This window comes from Bombina bombina, chromosome 4 (genome assembly GCF_027579735.1).
Source record: "Bombina bombina isolate aBomBom1 chromosome 4, aBomBom1.pri, whole genome shotgun sequence".
In the NCBI taxonomy this organism is placed as follows: domain Eukaryota; kingdom Metazoa; phylum Chordata; class Amphibia; order Anura; family Bombinatoridae; genus Bombina; species Bombina bombina.
In genome coordinates this window covers 442,151,677-442,168,589 of record NC_069502.1, presented here as the reverse complement: position 1 = coordinate 442,168,589, position 16,913 = coordinate 442,151,677, and the positions used below count along the sequence as shown (strand labels likewise).

General features: G+C 36.4%; 1 protein-coding gene across 1 annotated transcript in view; it reads left to right on the top strand.

Moving 5' to 3' along the window:
- LOC128656400 (titin-like) overlaps positions 1-16,913 on the top strand; it is a 491,015-nt gene that overhangs the window by 273,195 nt on the left and 200,907 nt on the right. Inside the window, exons 62-67 of the mRNA XM_053710280.1 lie at positions 10,456-10,713; positions 10,896-11,156; positions 11,543-11,800; positions 13,795-14,052; positions 14,846-15,103; positions 15,813-16,067. Coding sequence (XP_053566255.1) covers positions 10,456-10,713; positions 10,896-11,156; positions 11,543-11,800; positions 13,795-14,052; positions 14,846-15,103; positions 15,813-16,067 — 1,548 coding nt within the window. The remainder of the gene's footprint in view (positions 1-10,455; positions 10,714-10,895; positions 11,157-11,542; positions 11,801-13,794; positions 14,053-14,845; positions 15,104-15,812; positions 16,068-16,913) is intronic.

The following is a 16,913-nucleotide window of genomic DNA, read 5'->3' as shown; positions in this document are numbered from 1 at the left end:
GTGCAGTCTTTAGAAGTTTAGATAATCACAAAGGTAAAAAGTTTATTAATATAACAGTGTTTGTTTTACAAAACGGGGGAATGGGTTTTAAAGGGATTATCTATCTTTTTTGACAAGAAGTTATAAAATCTATCCAAAAAAAAAAAAAGCAGTTTTAAGGGGTTAAAGTAAGCGGATGTGAGGTGTAAGATAAAAACAGCACTGAAAAGTGCATTTACATTGCAGTTTATGGGGACTGTGTATTTACTTGAAATATATATGTATATACACATATAAAAACATAAATATACAAAAAAGAAGTTGCGCTCAAAATTGCTGGTGAAAATGAAAAAAATATATTCCAAGCAAAAGATAAAGATAAAAATAACTTTTATTCCACAAATGTAAAAAGGACATGAAACACGATGTCCTAGAAAGCAAGCCAGCAGTGACTCAAACAATCAGGTTGGTGAGCTGATCCTCATGCAGACATGTTTCGTGCGTTTGCGCACTTGTTCACTGCTTACCTGAGGATCAGCTCAGCCACCTATTTAAGGCTAAGCTAACAATCAAAATTACCATAACCTGAAACCTGATTGGATACCTGGATCCACATGACTGACTAATATTATCCAATATACAGCACAGGCTAATAAAAGTACACATAAAGTTGTTCTAAATATTGTGTAATATATCTAACAAGAGACAAGTAAATATGACAACTTTCAACTTTTAGTTGCTCATCTCAAAATTATTAGAAGTGAATAACAACAACATATTTAATGATTGCTTTTCAAACAAAGATCGCTAAAGAAAGAAAAATTAAAAAATATTTTTTTTGAGTTGCAATATGTGTGATAATAATTACGTTTAGAACTTGGGATATATTTTGGATAATCCACATTTGAACAGTATTTATGTAAATACATCTAGATCACGTCTAATATTTAATTTATGTAAATTTTTATTGAGGTTTTCAACAGGTACAAAAACAAGGTCATGTACAATAAACATTAGAATTGACATTATGTTAGTTTCAAGATTGTAAAGTTAGTTGAACAGAAAGATTTTAGAACCACAAATATGGAATTGTACAGGTAAAGTTAGAACCTCTTTTTATAACAACTATTTTCTTCTATATGAGTAATGTGGTACTATATAGTATGTACTTATGTAAACTGCCAACTAGGGGGAGATAGTCACGGTATCATGTTATACTGCAGAATGGACTCATAAAGGAGATAGTTACTGGTTAAGGTGCGGCATAGTCAAGAGAAGCCGCCTGGTTAACTCTCCTAAGTTAGGAGATACATTATGGTGGGGGGGGGGGGGGGGAGGTGGTATATTGAAGATGATATGTGAGACTTGCAGCCCAAGAGGCTTGAGCTTTAGGAGTTACATCCATCACTTACATACTATGTGAAAACAACAGTGTAGCTCCTATTATTAAGCTGGACCTTAGCTAGTAGAAGAGCCGGAGACAACCCAACTTACCTATAGGTGTTTAAGCCCCTATATGCTGGTTAACTACGTTGTATTTCAGAACAGGGACCAGCCTTGTTTTATATACCAAAGCATCGCAACCTCCTAAAGACAAGCAAGGATTCTAAAAAGTCTAAAATATGGGTGGATGGGTTTCACGGTAGAGAATAAGACTACCACAGGGCATGGGCCCTATGCCACGCGGCAGTAACTGTATAACCACTTCAGTCCCACTCAAACTCTATCCATGAGAAGTAGGCATAGTGGTTGCTCTGCAATGGTCTTTGTCTGTATAAAGGAGGACAAAATATTAATGTATATGTTAAACAAATAGTGTGGCTGGAAGGTTAGCGCATTTGTTGGTGTGTACCTCGGTCTTGGAGCCATATCAGGTGCTCTGGTTAGGCTTACGTTTTAGGTGCTAAGCTACTAATATTCCTGCAAATTTCTATGCATGTATGCCATTTTACCAGCAAAGTACCGTATGAGCTCAGGTTAATAGCATAGAGGAATTGAGTTGCTATGAAGGGTTCAATATGCCAGGGTGCAAGTAGTGTGTGGGATTAATTAGATATATAGGGAATAAGTGAGTACATAGTTCAGCAAACATACAAGTAAAACAAAACAAATATTAACCAAGAGTATTTTCAACAAACAGTAATGGTGTCCTAGTTATCTATACTGGTACCAATACAGGAAGCTTGTACAATTCTAAGCAAGGTGTTATGAATACTATGTCTGTAGCTGAAAATGCTCAGGGACACATCATATATATATATAGGGGTAAGCTCATCGCACCAACCCTGAAGAACATTGTGAAAATATGCTAAAACTAGTTAAGCTGTCATGTGGTATCATAATGCACAGTAGTTCACAACAAGTAGATATGTATTTATATAAAACAGACTTATGTAAGGTTAGAGCTAAGGAAATGGAGCAGTACTTGCTTAATCTATTATGTTAGTGGACTGTAGACCTTAGAGACAGGGTAGAATATATCCCTATTAAAATACACATGCAAACTTGTAATAATAATTAGGGAGTGCAGAATAAGTGCAGCCTGCAGTCAGTCTGGTTCAGCATTAATTCAGAGAGCACTAAAATTAAGCCTAGACGGCACTATCTTCAGGGGGTGAGTGTAGTGAAAACAGTAAGTCAGTATTAACCAATATATGAGGCAACAAAAAAATCAGTGTAATTATGTGCAGGCACATAATGGGATAATGGAAAAGGTAGAGTATGACATAAGTATGAGAAATAAAACAACTTCCTGAAAGCAACCTGTGAAAGTGTGATTATTATAAAAACTCATATGTGGCATGACATATAGACCTAATGCTAACTGTAAGCAGATATTGTGGAACAGCACATTGATAAGCAGATGATGCTTTATGATTATTTAGAAGATATTTTCAACATTATAGATACTGGTAGACTGCAACGTGCATGAGGTCCTGTAGACAGAGTAGAGGGGAAACAATGAGAAACAATGAGGTTATCAACTATAGTATTGTAACGGTAATTCAGCTCCAGCAATTATAAGCAGACTGTCTGTACAGGGTTTGGCTATGTCTATCCCACTCCAACTTTAGATAGATGAGAGAAGCCTCCCCAGCTCTTCTGACACCGGAGCAACCAGTTTCCACAGCCCCCTGTATTAGATGCCGGGAGTGAGTTCCAGAGCTGCTTGGTTGATTGGCAAGTAATAGGCCCAAATTCCGGATCCAAGATTCCAGACCCCATCATCGCCGCTGTGACTTCAGCTCTGGGTTCCGCTCTTCTGTTAAGCGCCGGCACTCCTGCTTTACCTTGTGTGGCTGTGTGCGCCTCTGTTGAGCTGTATGCGAGAGCCGGCTGAGTCGCTGTGGCGGTGAAATCCATGGTGCTCAATGGATTCTTTCCCGGCAGGGCTTCGTCTATCGCAGCAACTTCTGCATCCGCTGCAACCCGCTCCTGAAAGCAGAGCTCCTGGTCTTCTCCAAATGTAGAATCAGGCTGTATGTCTGATCTAGAGATATAGGTGTCCTCTAGCTGAAAGTTTCTGTACAACGAATCTTCAAGTGCGATGTGGTGATCTCTCAGTATGCCGCGCAGCACTTCCAGAAACTGAGTGGTTGTTAGCATGTTGAGTTTAAGAGTCCAGCTTCGTGACAGGCATAAAAAAAGTGATGTGATGTAGGTTATGGGTTTCAGTGGTTGGTCCACAGGATTTATGTAGCGACACTACCATGCGGGTAAAACAAAATGGTCGCCCGGTATAAGCTGCCGATGTAGGCCTCTAATCCCTGTTAGTCAGAATCTCGCCTGATGTCAGAGTTGGTTCACAATAAAAGCATGGTATTAATCCTAGCCATCATCAGGAAGCTCTATAAAGTTTAGCTGAGTTGGGAACATGTTCCAAAGTCCTCAAAAGTACTATTAGTTCAGGAGCATTATGAAAGTGCGTCCATGCTTGTGTGCTGTTGGCTCCGCCCCGATCACGTCTAATATTTAACCCATCAGGTTCACTAGTCTGTAATGTGAACATCCAAAAAATGTCCTTTTTATTAAGTAATGTTTCCCTATTGCCTCCTCTTCTCCATTTAGTTATGTGGTCAATACCCTGTATTTTTAAGGATGAAACATCCAATTTATGATGTATTTTAAAATGTCTTGCTATGGGGGTGTCGCTATCCTCATCGTCAATTGACCTAAGATGTTGCAAAAACCTGTCTTTGAGGGACCTTTTAGTTTTGCCTATATATTGTATTTTACAAATATCACAGGTAAGGAGATAAACAACGTGTTTTGTCGCACAGTTAATAAAATATCTGATGTCATATTCTGTATTTGTTGTGCTAGACAGAAATTTATTAACCTCACTCACAAAAAATTGCATGTTTTACAGATGGGTCGTCTGCATTTAAAGCATACCTGTCTTTGTTTAAGCCAGCACTTGTTTGTTTTCGGTTTGATATCTGAAGGGGATAAATAATTGGCTAAAGTTTTAGCTCTCTTGGGAATAAAGTCACATCCAGATTTTAACATTTCTTTGATAATAGGGTCTGAATATAAAATGGGAAGTGAATCTCTGATTATTGCACATATCTTAGTATATTCAACACTAAAAGTGGTAATACATTTAATTTTGTTAGTTTGATCTTTTTTAGTTTTTAATTTGTTAGATTTGTATTGAAGCAGCTCTTCTCTGGGAATTTGATCAACGCTTTTTTTGGCTTTAGATAAAAGATTCTCGTGATAGCCTCGCTGCTTAAATCTGTCTGTGGCCTCACTAGCCTGTTTTTGGTATTCCTCTTCTGTAGTGCAATTCCTCTTAATACGAATGCATTCCCCCTTAGGTATACCTCTTAATACATGTCGGGGATGACATGATTCAAATTTCAATAGTGTATGGCCCGCTGTTTCTTTTCTATACATTTTAGTTTTGATAAAAGATCCAATTTCACTTCACTCTGGACAGTGAGGTCCAAAAAGTTCACACTGTTTTCACTGTGAGTACCTGTGAACTCTATACCTTGTTGATTACAATTGAGAATCTTTTATCTAAAGCCAAAAAAAGCGTTGATCAAATTCCCAGAGAAGAGCTGCTTCAATACAAATCTAACAAATTAAAAACTAAAAAAGATCAAACTAACAAAATTAAATGTATTACCACTTTTAGTGTTGAATATACTAAGATATGTGCAATAATCAGAGATTCACTTCCCATTTTATATTCAGACCCTATTATCAAAGAAATGTTAAAATCTGGATGTGACTTCATTCCCAAGAGAGCTAAAACTTTAGCCAATTATTTATCCCCTTCAGATATCAAACCGAAAACAAACAAGTGCTGGCTTAAACAAAGACAGGTATGCTTTAAATGCAGACGACCCATCTGTAAAACATGCAATTTTTTGTGAGTGAGGTTAATAAATTTCTGTCTAGCACAACAAATACAGAATATGACATCAGATATTTTATTAACTGTGCGACAAAACACGTTGTTTATCTCCTTACCTGTGATATTTGTAAAATACAATATATAGGCAAAACTAAAAGGTCCCTCAAAGACAGGTTTTTGCAACATCTTAGGTCAATTGACGATGAGGATAGCGACACCCCCATAGCAAGACATTTTAAAATACATCATAAATCGGATGTTTCATCCTTAAAAATACAGGGTATTGACCACATAACTAAATGGAGAAGAGGAGGCAATAGGGAAACATTACTTAATAAAAAGGACATTTTTTGGATGTTCACATTACAGACTAGTGAACCTGATGGGTTAAATATTAGACGTGATCTAGATGTATTTACATAAATACTGTTCAAATTTGGATTATCCAAAATATATCCCAAGTTCTAAACGTAATTATTATCACACATATTGCAACTCAAATTTTTTTTTTAAATTTTTTTCTTCTTTCTTTAGCGATCTTTGTTTGAAAAGCAATCATTAAATATCTTGTTGTTATTCACTTCTAATAATTTTGAGATGAGCAACTAAAAGTTGAAAGTTGTCATATTTACTTGTCTCTTGTTAGATATATTACACAATATTTAGAACTACTTTATGTGTACTTTTATAAGCCTGTGCTGTATATTGGATAATATTAGTCAGTCATGTAGATCCAGGTATCCAATCAGGTTTCAGGTTATGGTAATTTTGATTGTTAGCTTAGCCTTAAATAGGTGGCTGAGCTGATCCTCAGGTAAGCAGTGAACAAGTGCGCAAACGCACGAAACATGTCTGCATGAGGATCAGCTCACCAACCTGATTGTTTGAGTCACTGCTGGCTTGCTTTCTAGGACATCGTGTTTCATGTCCTTTTTACATTTGTGGAATAAAAGTTGTTTTTATCTTTATCTTCTGCTTGGAATATATTTTTTTCATTTTTGAGCTCAACTTCTTTTTTGTATATTGTACCTTTTGTCTGGGACGTGTGTGGCAGACACGCCTGAAGCTGCAGCCTATCATCTGGATCTACAAAGGGGGTGTGTCCTCTGCCCACTCTCCATTGTGCCGGGTGCTTACTTTCATACCGGACACTCAGGAGGAGCGCAATGTACAGTGAACTATCCTGACTTCATATAAAAACATAAATATATATGTAAATATTCATATATATATATATATATTTTATATTTGCTGCCCAACGCTGCCTCCTTCGCTGCACTAGCTTCTGTGTCGTGTCTATCAGCATCAGAACGAGGCTCCTATTGCAGCCTATGGAAACGTGTTCTTGTGAGCACAAAACTTCCATGCAATGCAAACGCATTGCGCTCAACTTTTAATATCACTCGTAATCAAGGCCATAGTATTTTTTCTCAGTACATTTAATAACAAGACAATTAGACTTACAGACTGAGGCCTCTAGTTATCAAGCCGTCAACCTCAAATACGCTGGAATTCCACAGCGTATTTGTGGCGAGGCTGATTCGCCTAAGTTATCAAGCCCTGCTGCCCGGCAAAAGTAGAATTTTGTGATGTAAGCTTCGACCCGCCGGACTCAGTCCGACACAGATCGATTCTTACTTCACTCCAGATGTTCCGAACGCAAGTTCGGCACAATCTGACTAATTTTGCTAGTTATCAAATAACTACCAGGTACGCTCAGCACTTTTCCGGCCCAGCGTACCTGGTTTTCAATCCGCCGGCCTGGAGGCGGCGGATCCCATAGGAATCAATGGGAGTCTGACCATAGCGAAAGTTCATGTTCGCTGCTGCCCGACATCCCATTGATTCCTATGGGAAACGTCTGCACCTAACACCCTAACATGTACCCCGAGTCTAAACACCCCTAATCTGCCCCCCCTACACCGCAGAAACTAAATAAATGTATTACCCCCTAAACCGCCGCTCCAGGAGCCCACCACCACTCTAATAAACTTATTAACCCCTAAACCGCCGCTCCTGGACCCCGCCGAAACCTATATTAAACTTATTAACCCCTAATCTGCCCCCCCTACACCGTCGCCACCTATAATAAATGTATTAACCCCTATCCTGCCCCCCCTATACCGCCGCCATCTATATTAAACTAATTAACTCCTAAACCTAAGTCTAACCCTAACCCTAACCCTAACACCCCCTAACTTAAATATTATTTTAATAAATCTAAATAAAATTACTATTATTAACTAAATTAATCCTATTTAAAACTAAATACTTACCTATAAAATAAACCCTAATATAGCTACAATGTAATTAATAATTACATTGTAGCTATTTTAGGATTTATATTTATTTTACAGGTAACTTTGTATTTATTTTAACTAGGTAGAATAGTTATTAAATAGTTATTAACTATTTAATAACTGCCTAGCTAAAAGAAATACAACATTTTAAAAAAATAAGTTACAAAAAATAAAAAATATTACAAGATTTTTAAGCTAATTGCACCTAATCTAAGCCCCCTAATAAAATAACAAAGCCCCCCAAAATAAAAAAATGCCCTACCCTATTCTAAATTATGAAAGTTAACAGCTCTATTACCTTACCAGCCCTTAAAAGGGCCTTTTGCGGGGCATGCCCCAAAGAAATCAGCTCTTTTGCCTGTAAAACAAAAACACAATACCACCCCCCAACATTACAACCCACCACCCACATACCCCTACTCTAACCCAAACCCCCCTTAAATAAACCTAACACTACCCCCTGAAGATCATCCTACCTTTAGCCGTCTTCAGCCAGCCGACCACCGATGGAACAGAAGAGGACATCCGCAGCAGTCGAAGTCTTCATCCAAGGGGCGCTGAAGAGGTCTTCCATCCGATTGAAGTCTTCATTCAGGCGGCGTCTTCAATCTTCATCCATCCGGAGCGGAGCCATCTTCAAAACAGCCGACGTGGAGCCATCTTCATCCTCCAACGCCTACTCGCCGATTGAATATTCGTTTAAGTGACGTCATCCAAGATGGCGTCCCTCGAATTCTGATTGGCTGATAGTATTCTATCAGCCAATCGGAATTAAGGTAGGAAAAATCTGATTGGCTGATCCAATCAGCCAATCAGATTGAGCTTGCATTCTATTGGCTGATCGGAACAGCCAATAGAATGCAAGCTAAATCTGTTTGGCTGATTGGATCAGCCAATCGGATTGAACTTGAATCTGATTGGCTGATTGGATCAGCCAATCAGATTTTTCCTACCTTAATTCCGATTGGCAGATAGAATCCTATCAGCCAATCGGAATTCGAGGGACGCCATCTTGGATGACGTCACTTAAAGGAGTATTCATTCGGCGAGTAGGCGTCGATGGATGAAGATGGCTCCGCGTCGGCTGCTTTGAAGATGGCTCCGCTCTGCTCCGGATGGATGAAGATTGAAGAGGCTGCCTGGATGAAGACTTCAATCAGATGGAAGACCTCTTCCGCGCCCCTTGGATGAAGACTTCGGCCGCTGCGGATGTCCTCTTCTGTTCCATCGGTGGTCGGCTGGCTGAAGACGGCTAAAGGTAGTATGATCTTCAGGGGGTAGTGTTAGGTTTATTTAAGGGGGGTTTGGGTTAGAGTAGGGGTATGTGGGTGGTGGGTTGTAATGTTGGAGGTGGTATTGTGGGGTTTTTTACAGGCAAAAGAGCTGATTTCTTTGGGGCATGCCCCGCAAAAGGCCCTTTTAAGGGCTGGTAAGGTAATAGAGCTGTTAACTTTTGTAATTTAGAATAGGGTAGGGCATTTTTTTTTATTTTGGGGGGCTTTGTTATTTTATTAGGGGGCTTAGATTAGGTGTAATTAGCTTAAAAATCTTGTAATATTTTTTTATTTTTGTAATTTAGTTTTTTTATTTTTTGTACTTTAGTTAGTTTATTTAATTGTATTTAATTGTAGGTATTTGTAGATAATTAATTTAATTTATTTATTGATAGTGTAGTGTTAGGTTTAATTGTAACTTAGGTTAGTTTTTATTTTACAGGTAAATTTGTCTTTATTTTAACTAGGAAGCTATTAAATAGTTAATAACTATTTAATAGCTATTGTACCTAGTTAAAATAAATACAAAGTTGCCTGTAAAATAAAAATAAATCCTAAAATAGCTACAATATAATTATTAGTTATATTGTAGCTATATTAGGGTTTATTTTCTAGGTAAGTATTTAGTTTTAAATAGGATTAATTTAGTTAATAAGAGTAATATTTATTTAGATTTATTTAATTAATATTTAAGTTAGGGGGGTGTTAGGGTTAGACTTAGGTTTAGGGGTTAATCATTTTATTATAGGTTGCGGCGGTATAGGGGGGGCAAGATAGGGGTTAATAAATTTATTATAGGTGGCGACGGTGTAGGGGGGGCAGATTAGGGGTTAATAAGTTTAATATAGGTTGCGGCGGTTTAGGGGTTAAACAGTTTATTTAGTTGCGGCGGGGTACGGGATCGGCAGGATAGGGGTTAATAAATTTATTATAGGTGGCGGCGGTATAGGGGGGCAGGATAGGGGTTAATATGTATTATGTAGATGGTGGCGGGGTCCGGGAGTGGCGGTTTAGGGGTTAATCAGTTTATTAGAGTGGCGGTGGGCTCCGGGAGCGGCAGTTTAGGGATTAATACATTTATTATAGTTGCGGCGGGGTCTAGGAGCGGCGGTTTAGGGGTTAATAACTTTATTTAGTTGCGGGGGGCTCCGGGGGCACCGGTATAGGGGGTAGAACAGTGTAGTTTAGTGTGGGTGCTTAGTGACAGCTTATCAATAAAGCTGTAGAAAAGCCGAAGAGCAGCGAGATTGGATGAGTGATAACTATCACAGTCCGCTGCTCATCGCCCCGTACTTGGTGCGCAGCTTTTTGACAGCTTTATTGATAACTTTGGCGAGCGTATTCAGGTCCGCGGCAACGATGGTAGGCGAGCTTAGGCGGGTGTATTGGGGCAGGCGATGGCAGGTAAGTATACACGTTGATAACTAGAGGCCTGAGACTCTATAGCTTGTACACATTAAGTTCCAAAAATATGTGTTTTAAATACTAAACAATAAAATTGCTAGTTGTCTTATTTTTCCTTTTGATTCTCTTTTAGAACCCAGAGAGGTAAAAAACCTCACTGCATTCAACATCAGCACCAGATCTGTGTCTCTGAGCTGGAACCCACCTGAAGGACATACAAGTTCTTATTTAATCCAAATTGAGGAAAATTCTACATTCAGCAGAAATGTGACTTCAACTTCTGTTACAATTGAAGATCTGACACCTGGGTATTATTACACATTCCTGGTCTCTGCTCTTGTTGGTGAAGATAACATACAGGGAGAGAGCAAATACATATCTGCTTACACAAGTAAGTGTCTTGAAAGGAGACAAATAAAAAAGAAAGCATGTCAAATAAAAAAGTAAATGATTCACCTTCATCTAACTGTACCTTTTAATCAGTAAAATATTGTGAGATGAAGGGAATAAACCAATTGTTTTTATGGAGGAACCAACTCAATGCATTATGCTTCTTGTCTATGTCTCTTTTAGAACCAGGAGAAGTTATAAATTTGTTTTTATACAACAATACCACCATTAGATCTGTATCACTGAGATGGGAACCTCCTGAGGGAAACACAAGTTCTTATTTGATTCAAATCCAGGGAAATTCAACATTCAATAAAACTGTGACTTCAACTTCTGTTGTAATTGAAGATCTGACACCAGGAAATTATTACACCTTCCTGGTCTCTGCTCTTGTTGGTGAAATTAATTTACAAGGGAATAGCAAATACATATCAACTTACACAAGTGAGTGTCTGTAATGTTAAGAAAAAATAAATTGCAGTTTAGTAAGCTCTGACGTGTTTTCTACATCTGCATTCCCACATTCTATCAAATATAACTAAATATATTTACTTATGCAACCAAAATATCTAAAGCTTTGTCAAATATATTAGAGATTGAGTATAAATATATGGTGTAATTTTGTTTAAATAATTTAATAAATAATGATTGATTTAATAAGAAACATATGCAATATTTACAAGAAAACAGATAAATTGCACATTATCTTATCACGCAAAGTAGATCTGAATCCTTTTCCATAGATTAACTCACTTTACATTCCATAAATATGTATTTAAAATATTAATCTATATTTTGTTTTTTATTTTGTTATTTTCATTTTGTTACAGAGCCCGGAGAAGTAAAGAACATTACTGTATTCAACATGACTACTAGCTCTGTCACTGTGAGCTGGGAACCACCTGAAGGAAACACAAGTTCTTATCTGATCCAATTCCAGGGAACTACAAATTTCAGCAGAACTGTGGATTTTACTTACATTACAATTGATAATCTAACACCTGGGAATTATTATACTTTCTTGGTCTCTGCTGTTGTTGGTGAATTGGGTGTACAGGGGAAGGGCAAAATCATATCTACCTACACAAGTGAGTGCCTAAATCTCCATTCCCTTCATCAGTTCTGTAATTTATTTTTGAATAATTATTTGGTAATGTTTTCTTTGTCTTAAAGACCCTGGTGAATTACAGTTTACTAAGCTATTTATTCGTTCTTTAATATATTTACTAATAAATGCAAATATATGTAACTTCTTTTTCTGTAAAATATATTGGAGACTGAATGTAAATATAAGATGTGGTTTGTTATACAGTTCAATATAGAATGATTGCTGTCTTAATAAAAAAAATGCACTATTTGCAGGAAAAACGTTATCACTAAACACAGTAGAACTGCATAATCAATAAATGCACAATAAAAAAGCAATGCAAAAGCAATTCTTTTGAATTTCAAATGAGTAGTAGATTTTTTTTCTGACAGTTAGTTAAATTCTCCTTATTAATGCATCATGTGACAGCCATCAGACAATCACAAAATGCATATAGGTATATCCTGTGAATCGTGCACATACTCAGTAGGAGCTAGTGCCTGAGAAAGGATTCATATAAAAAGATTGTGTACATTTAGATAATGGAAGTGAATTGGAAAGTTGTTTACATTTGTGTGCTGTATCTGAATCATGGAAGATACATAGATATTGACGGCAGATAAGAACCATAGGCCCAGCAAGCCTGCCCAATATTTCCTAAAAGTATAAACTTATGTAGTTTGTAGGATAGCCTTATGCTTGTCCCAGGCATTCTTAAAGTCCCCCACAGTGTTTGTCATTACTACCTCTCATGGAAGTTTATTCCATGAATCAATCACTCTTTCTGTGAAGAAGTGCTTCCCCAAATTACTCCTGAATATACTACCCTTCAACTTGAGATCATGACCCCTTGTTCTGTAATTTTCCTTTTTATGTAAAATACTCACTGGCTCCAATTTACTAAACCATTTAATATAATTAAAGGTTGCTATCATATCACCTTTTATCCTTTTCTCCTCTAAGCTTTTGTATATATATATTTAGATCATTGAGCTTCTCCTGGTACGTTTTATTTTTTAGACCATGTACAATTTTGGTAGCCCTCATTTGCACAGATTCAAGTTTGTTTATATCCTTCTGAAGATATGGCCTCCAGAACTGCACACAATACTTAAGATGAGGCCTAACTAATCATCTGTAAAGTGGCATAAGAACCTTACTATTTCTGCTGCAAATACCTCTGCTAATACATCCAAGTATTCTGCTGTCCTTATTCGCTGCAGTACTACATTGCTTACTAAACTTTAAATCATCTGAAATAATAAACCAAAGTCCCTTTCCTCATTTGTAACAGGTTTGTGAGTACACATTTGCTTCACCTTTATTATTTCCTGTTTTGGTGGTACTAGGCCGTTGTGGCGCCTCTGTATTTTTCTTTTTCCAGAAGGTGTCAAACTGTCAATGAGCCTATAATTAACATTTGGATTTTTCTTCCCTAAATGCATAATTTTACACTTTGCTGTGTAAAACTTTAGATTCCAGTCATTTCTCCAATCCTCCAATTGTTGTATATCACTTCTCATTTTGTCTACCCCACATTATTTTGTCACTAAACAATAGTTGATGTTTGATTTATCAAAATCAACTTAAGAAAAGTGCAATTATTTCAATTAATTGGTTTCAAATGTTGCCACCATATCAGAACTTGGATTTAGGGTTAGACTTAGAGTTTGGGGTTAGCATTAATATGTCTTTACCATGACCCCAACATTTTAAGCTTTTAACATTGTAAATATTCTGTAATCCCTCTAACAATATTGCACTATATAATGTTCCATTTCCACAATGATATTTCAGTTGTAAATCATTAAAAAAAATTAGCCCGATATAGAGGTTATGAAAAGTAATATGTAATACATATTATTTTTATTTCTTTAAAATTGTATTAAAAATGTTAATTTTCAATGTCATCTGTTAACATGCAATTATTTTGTAATATTTATCATACAGTAATATTATTTATGTCTGTAATAAACAATGCTGTTTTTCTTCTAGAACCCAGCACTGTCAAGAATGTGACTATATTCAATGTCACCACCTATTCTGTGTCCCTGCGCTGGGATCCACCTGTGGGAAATGCAAGTTCTTATCTGATCCAAGTTGAAGAAAATTCAACATACAGCAAAATTGTGACTTCAACTTTTTTTACAGTTGAAGATCTTTCTCCTGGGAATTTGTACACATTTCTGGTCTCTGCTCTTGTTGGAGAAAATAATGTACAAGGGGAACGTAGTGTCATATTTTCCTACGTTGGTGAGTGTTTTGTGAAACAGGAAACTGACATAATAGAAAAAAATACTGGCTATAATTGTTGAAAAACTAGTAAAGTTGTGATGATATCACACAGTAATGCAGCACAATTTCATATTATCAGTATAGTTTAATGTAAATGAGTATGCAATGAGTTGGGAGAAAGTTGTATCATATAGAATGCCAGCTGTAAAGCAGCGGTTGGTAGGTTGAAGAATCTCTATATAGCACATGAAGATCTCTGCAAAATGAATTCACTGAGCCATTCACACTTAAATGTTCTTTTTCTTCAGAACTAGAGCCTGTTAAGAACCTCACAGTTTAAAAATCACCAGCAGTTCTGTATCTCTGAGCTGGGAGCCACCTGGGGGGAGCACACATTTCTATTTGATCCAAATCCAGGGAAATTCCACTTTTTATTAAACTGTGATATCAACCAATGATACAATTGAAGGTTTGACTCCTGGGTTTTATTACACATTCCTGGTCTCTGCTGCCACTGGATCTTCTGACTTACAGAATGTAAACGGGAAGAATAGGGACATATCTACCTACATAAAGAAAGAGTCTTAAAAATGTAGTATTATAGCATAGTGGAAAATTGATATGTCTTTAGATAATTGTTAGGAAAGAAACAAATATGCTTTTTTAATTTATGTTTTAAGTTACCTTTAAAAATAAGTCACTTTATTCAGTAGCCACAATAATTCTGAGATTTTTAGAATTTTTAGAATATTTTGAATATTAATAAAATTGAATTTTCTCTCACCATGTATTCATTTTGTTTCTCTTCTAGAACCTGGAAAAGTCAAAACCCTCACAGTATTCAACATCACCAGCAAATCTTTGACTCTGAGCTGGGAACCACCTGAGGGAAACACAAGTTATTATTTGATACAAATTCAGGAAAATGCAACATTTACTAAAACTGTGACTTCTGCTTCTGTTGTAATTGAAGAGCTGACACCTGGGAACTATTACACATTCATGGTCTTTGCAATAGTTGGAGACACTAAAGTCCAGGGGATAAGCAATGATGTAGCTGTCTATACAAGTGAGTGTTTACATGCATATTTATAGATAATATTAATGCTATATGAACTGTACCTTAACAAGTTATGCTTTATCTTCTAATTTTGTTTCTGCAACATTCTAAAATATCTGTATTCACTAATGAATAAAGGCAAACATTCATATCCGCAAAATGTGTTATACAATTTACTTAAATGGACACTGAACCCATTTTTTTTCTTTTTTGTGATTCAAATAGAGCAGGCAATTTTAATCAGCTTTCTAATTTACTCCTATTATTAAATTGTCTTCATTCTCTTAGTATCTTTATATGAAAAGCAAGAACGTAAGTTTAGATGCCGGCCCATTTTTTGTGAACAACCTGGGTTGTTCTTGCTGATTGGTGGATAAATTTACCCACCAATAAACAAGTGCTGTCCATGGGTCTGAATCAAAAATTGGCTGGCTCCTTAACTTAGATGCCTTCTTTTTCAAATAAAGATAGCAAGAGAACGAAGAAAAATTGATAATAGGAGTAGTGCCCCTTTAAGCATTAGTGATGTAGTGTTTTGTTTCTCTTTCTTGTTATCATACGGCAAGCAGGTTCTAGTTACAAGCAGTGTATTTCTGTAGAGATTATATCCATGGGAAATAAATTAACTAGACAATCATATGTATAAACAGGGATTCTGTATCATATAAAAGCCAATAGGATTTAGATTTGCTCAAATAATTTACCTTTAATTTTATAGAACCTGGAGAAGTCATGAACCTCACTATATCCAACATGACCACCAGATCCCTGTATCTGAGCTGGGAACCACCTGAAGGAAATGCAAGTTCTTACCTGATCCAAATGCAGGGAAATTCAACATTCTATAAAACAGTGACTTTAACTTCTCTTTCGATTGAAGAACTGACACCTGGGAATTATTACACATTCCTGGTCTCTGCTCTTGTTGATGATACAATACAGGGGAACAGCAAATACATTTCTGTTATAATTCGTAAGTATTATTTTTAAATTTAAGTTTTTGTGTGTAATACAGATAGCATTGTGCTCACTCCCATGGAGTTATTTATGTCAACACTGATTAGCTAAAATGCATGTCTGTCAAAAGAACTGAGACAAGGTGCAGTCTTTAGAAGTTTAGATAATCACAAAGGTAAAATGTTTATTAATATAATAGTGTTTGTTTTACAAAACACGGGAATGGGTTTTAAAGGGATTATCTATCTTTTTTGACAAGAAAACTAAAATAATTACAAAAACACAAACGCACAAAAAAATATCACGCAACATTATCTAATCCATAGGAATATACTTAAGTCATAGCACATATTTTTGCAAATGTAATAAACAAAGTATATGAAAAATTAAATAAATCACAACATAGTATATTGAGCAAAACATTAGCTCACTTGCGCCCCACAGTAAGCGTGCCACTCCTAGTCTGGCCCAATGAAGGGAAACATATAGGGCTAGATTACAAGTGGAGCGCTAATTTAACGTGTGCCCGTAAACAGGCAAATTTGCCCATTTCCGGGCACATGTTAAATAACCAGCCATTACAATAGATCTGATCTCTGGTTAATGAAAAAAGTTCCCCAATAGCCCCCCAAATAAAGTGTAAGGTTCCTTAATTAAAATATTAAATTGTGGCATCTTTATTTTCTAAAAAAGTAACTGCACAAAGCAGTTTTAAGGGGTTAAAGTAAGCGGATGTGAGGTGTGAGATAAAAACAGCACTGAAAAGTGCCTTTACATTGCAGTTTATGGGGACTGTGTATCTTGAAATATATATGTATATACACATATAAAAACATAAATATATATGTATATACACATATAA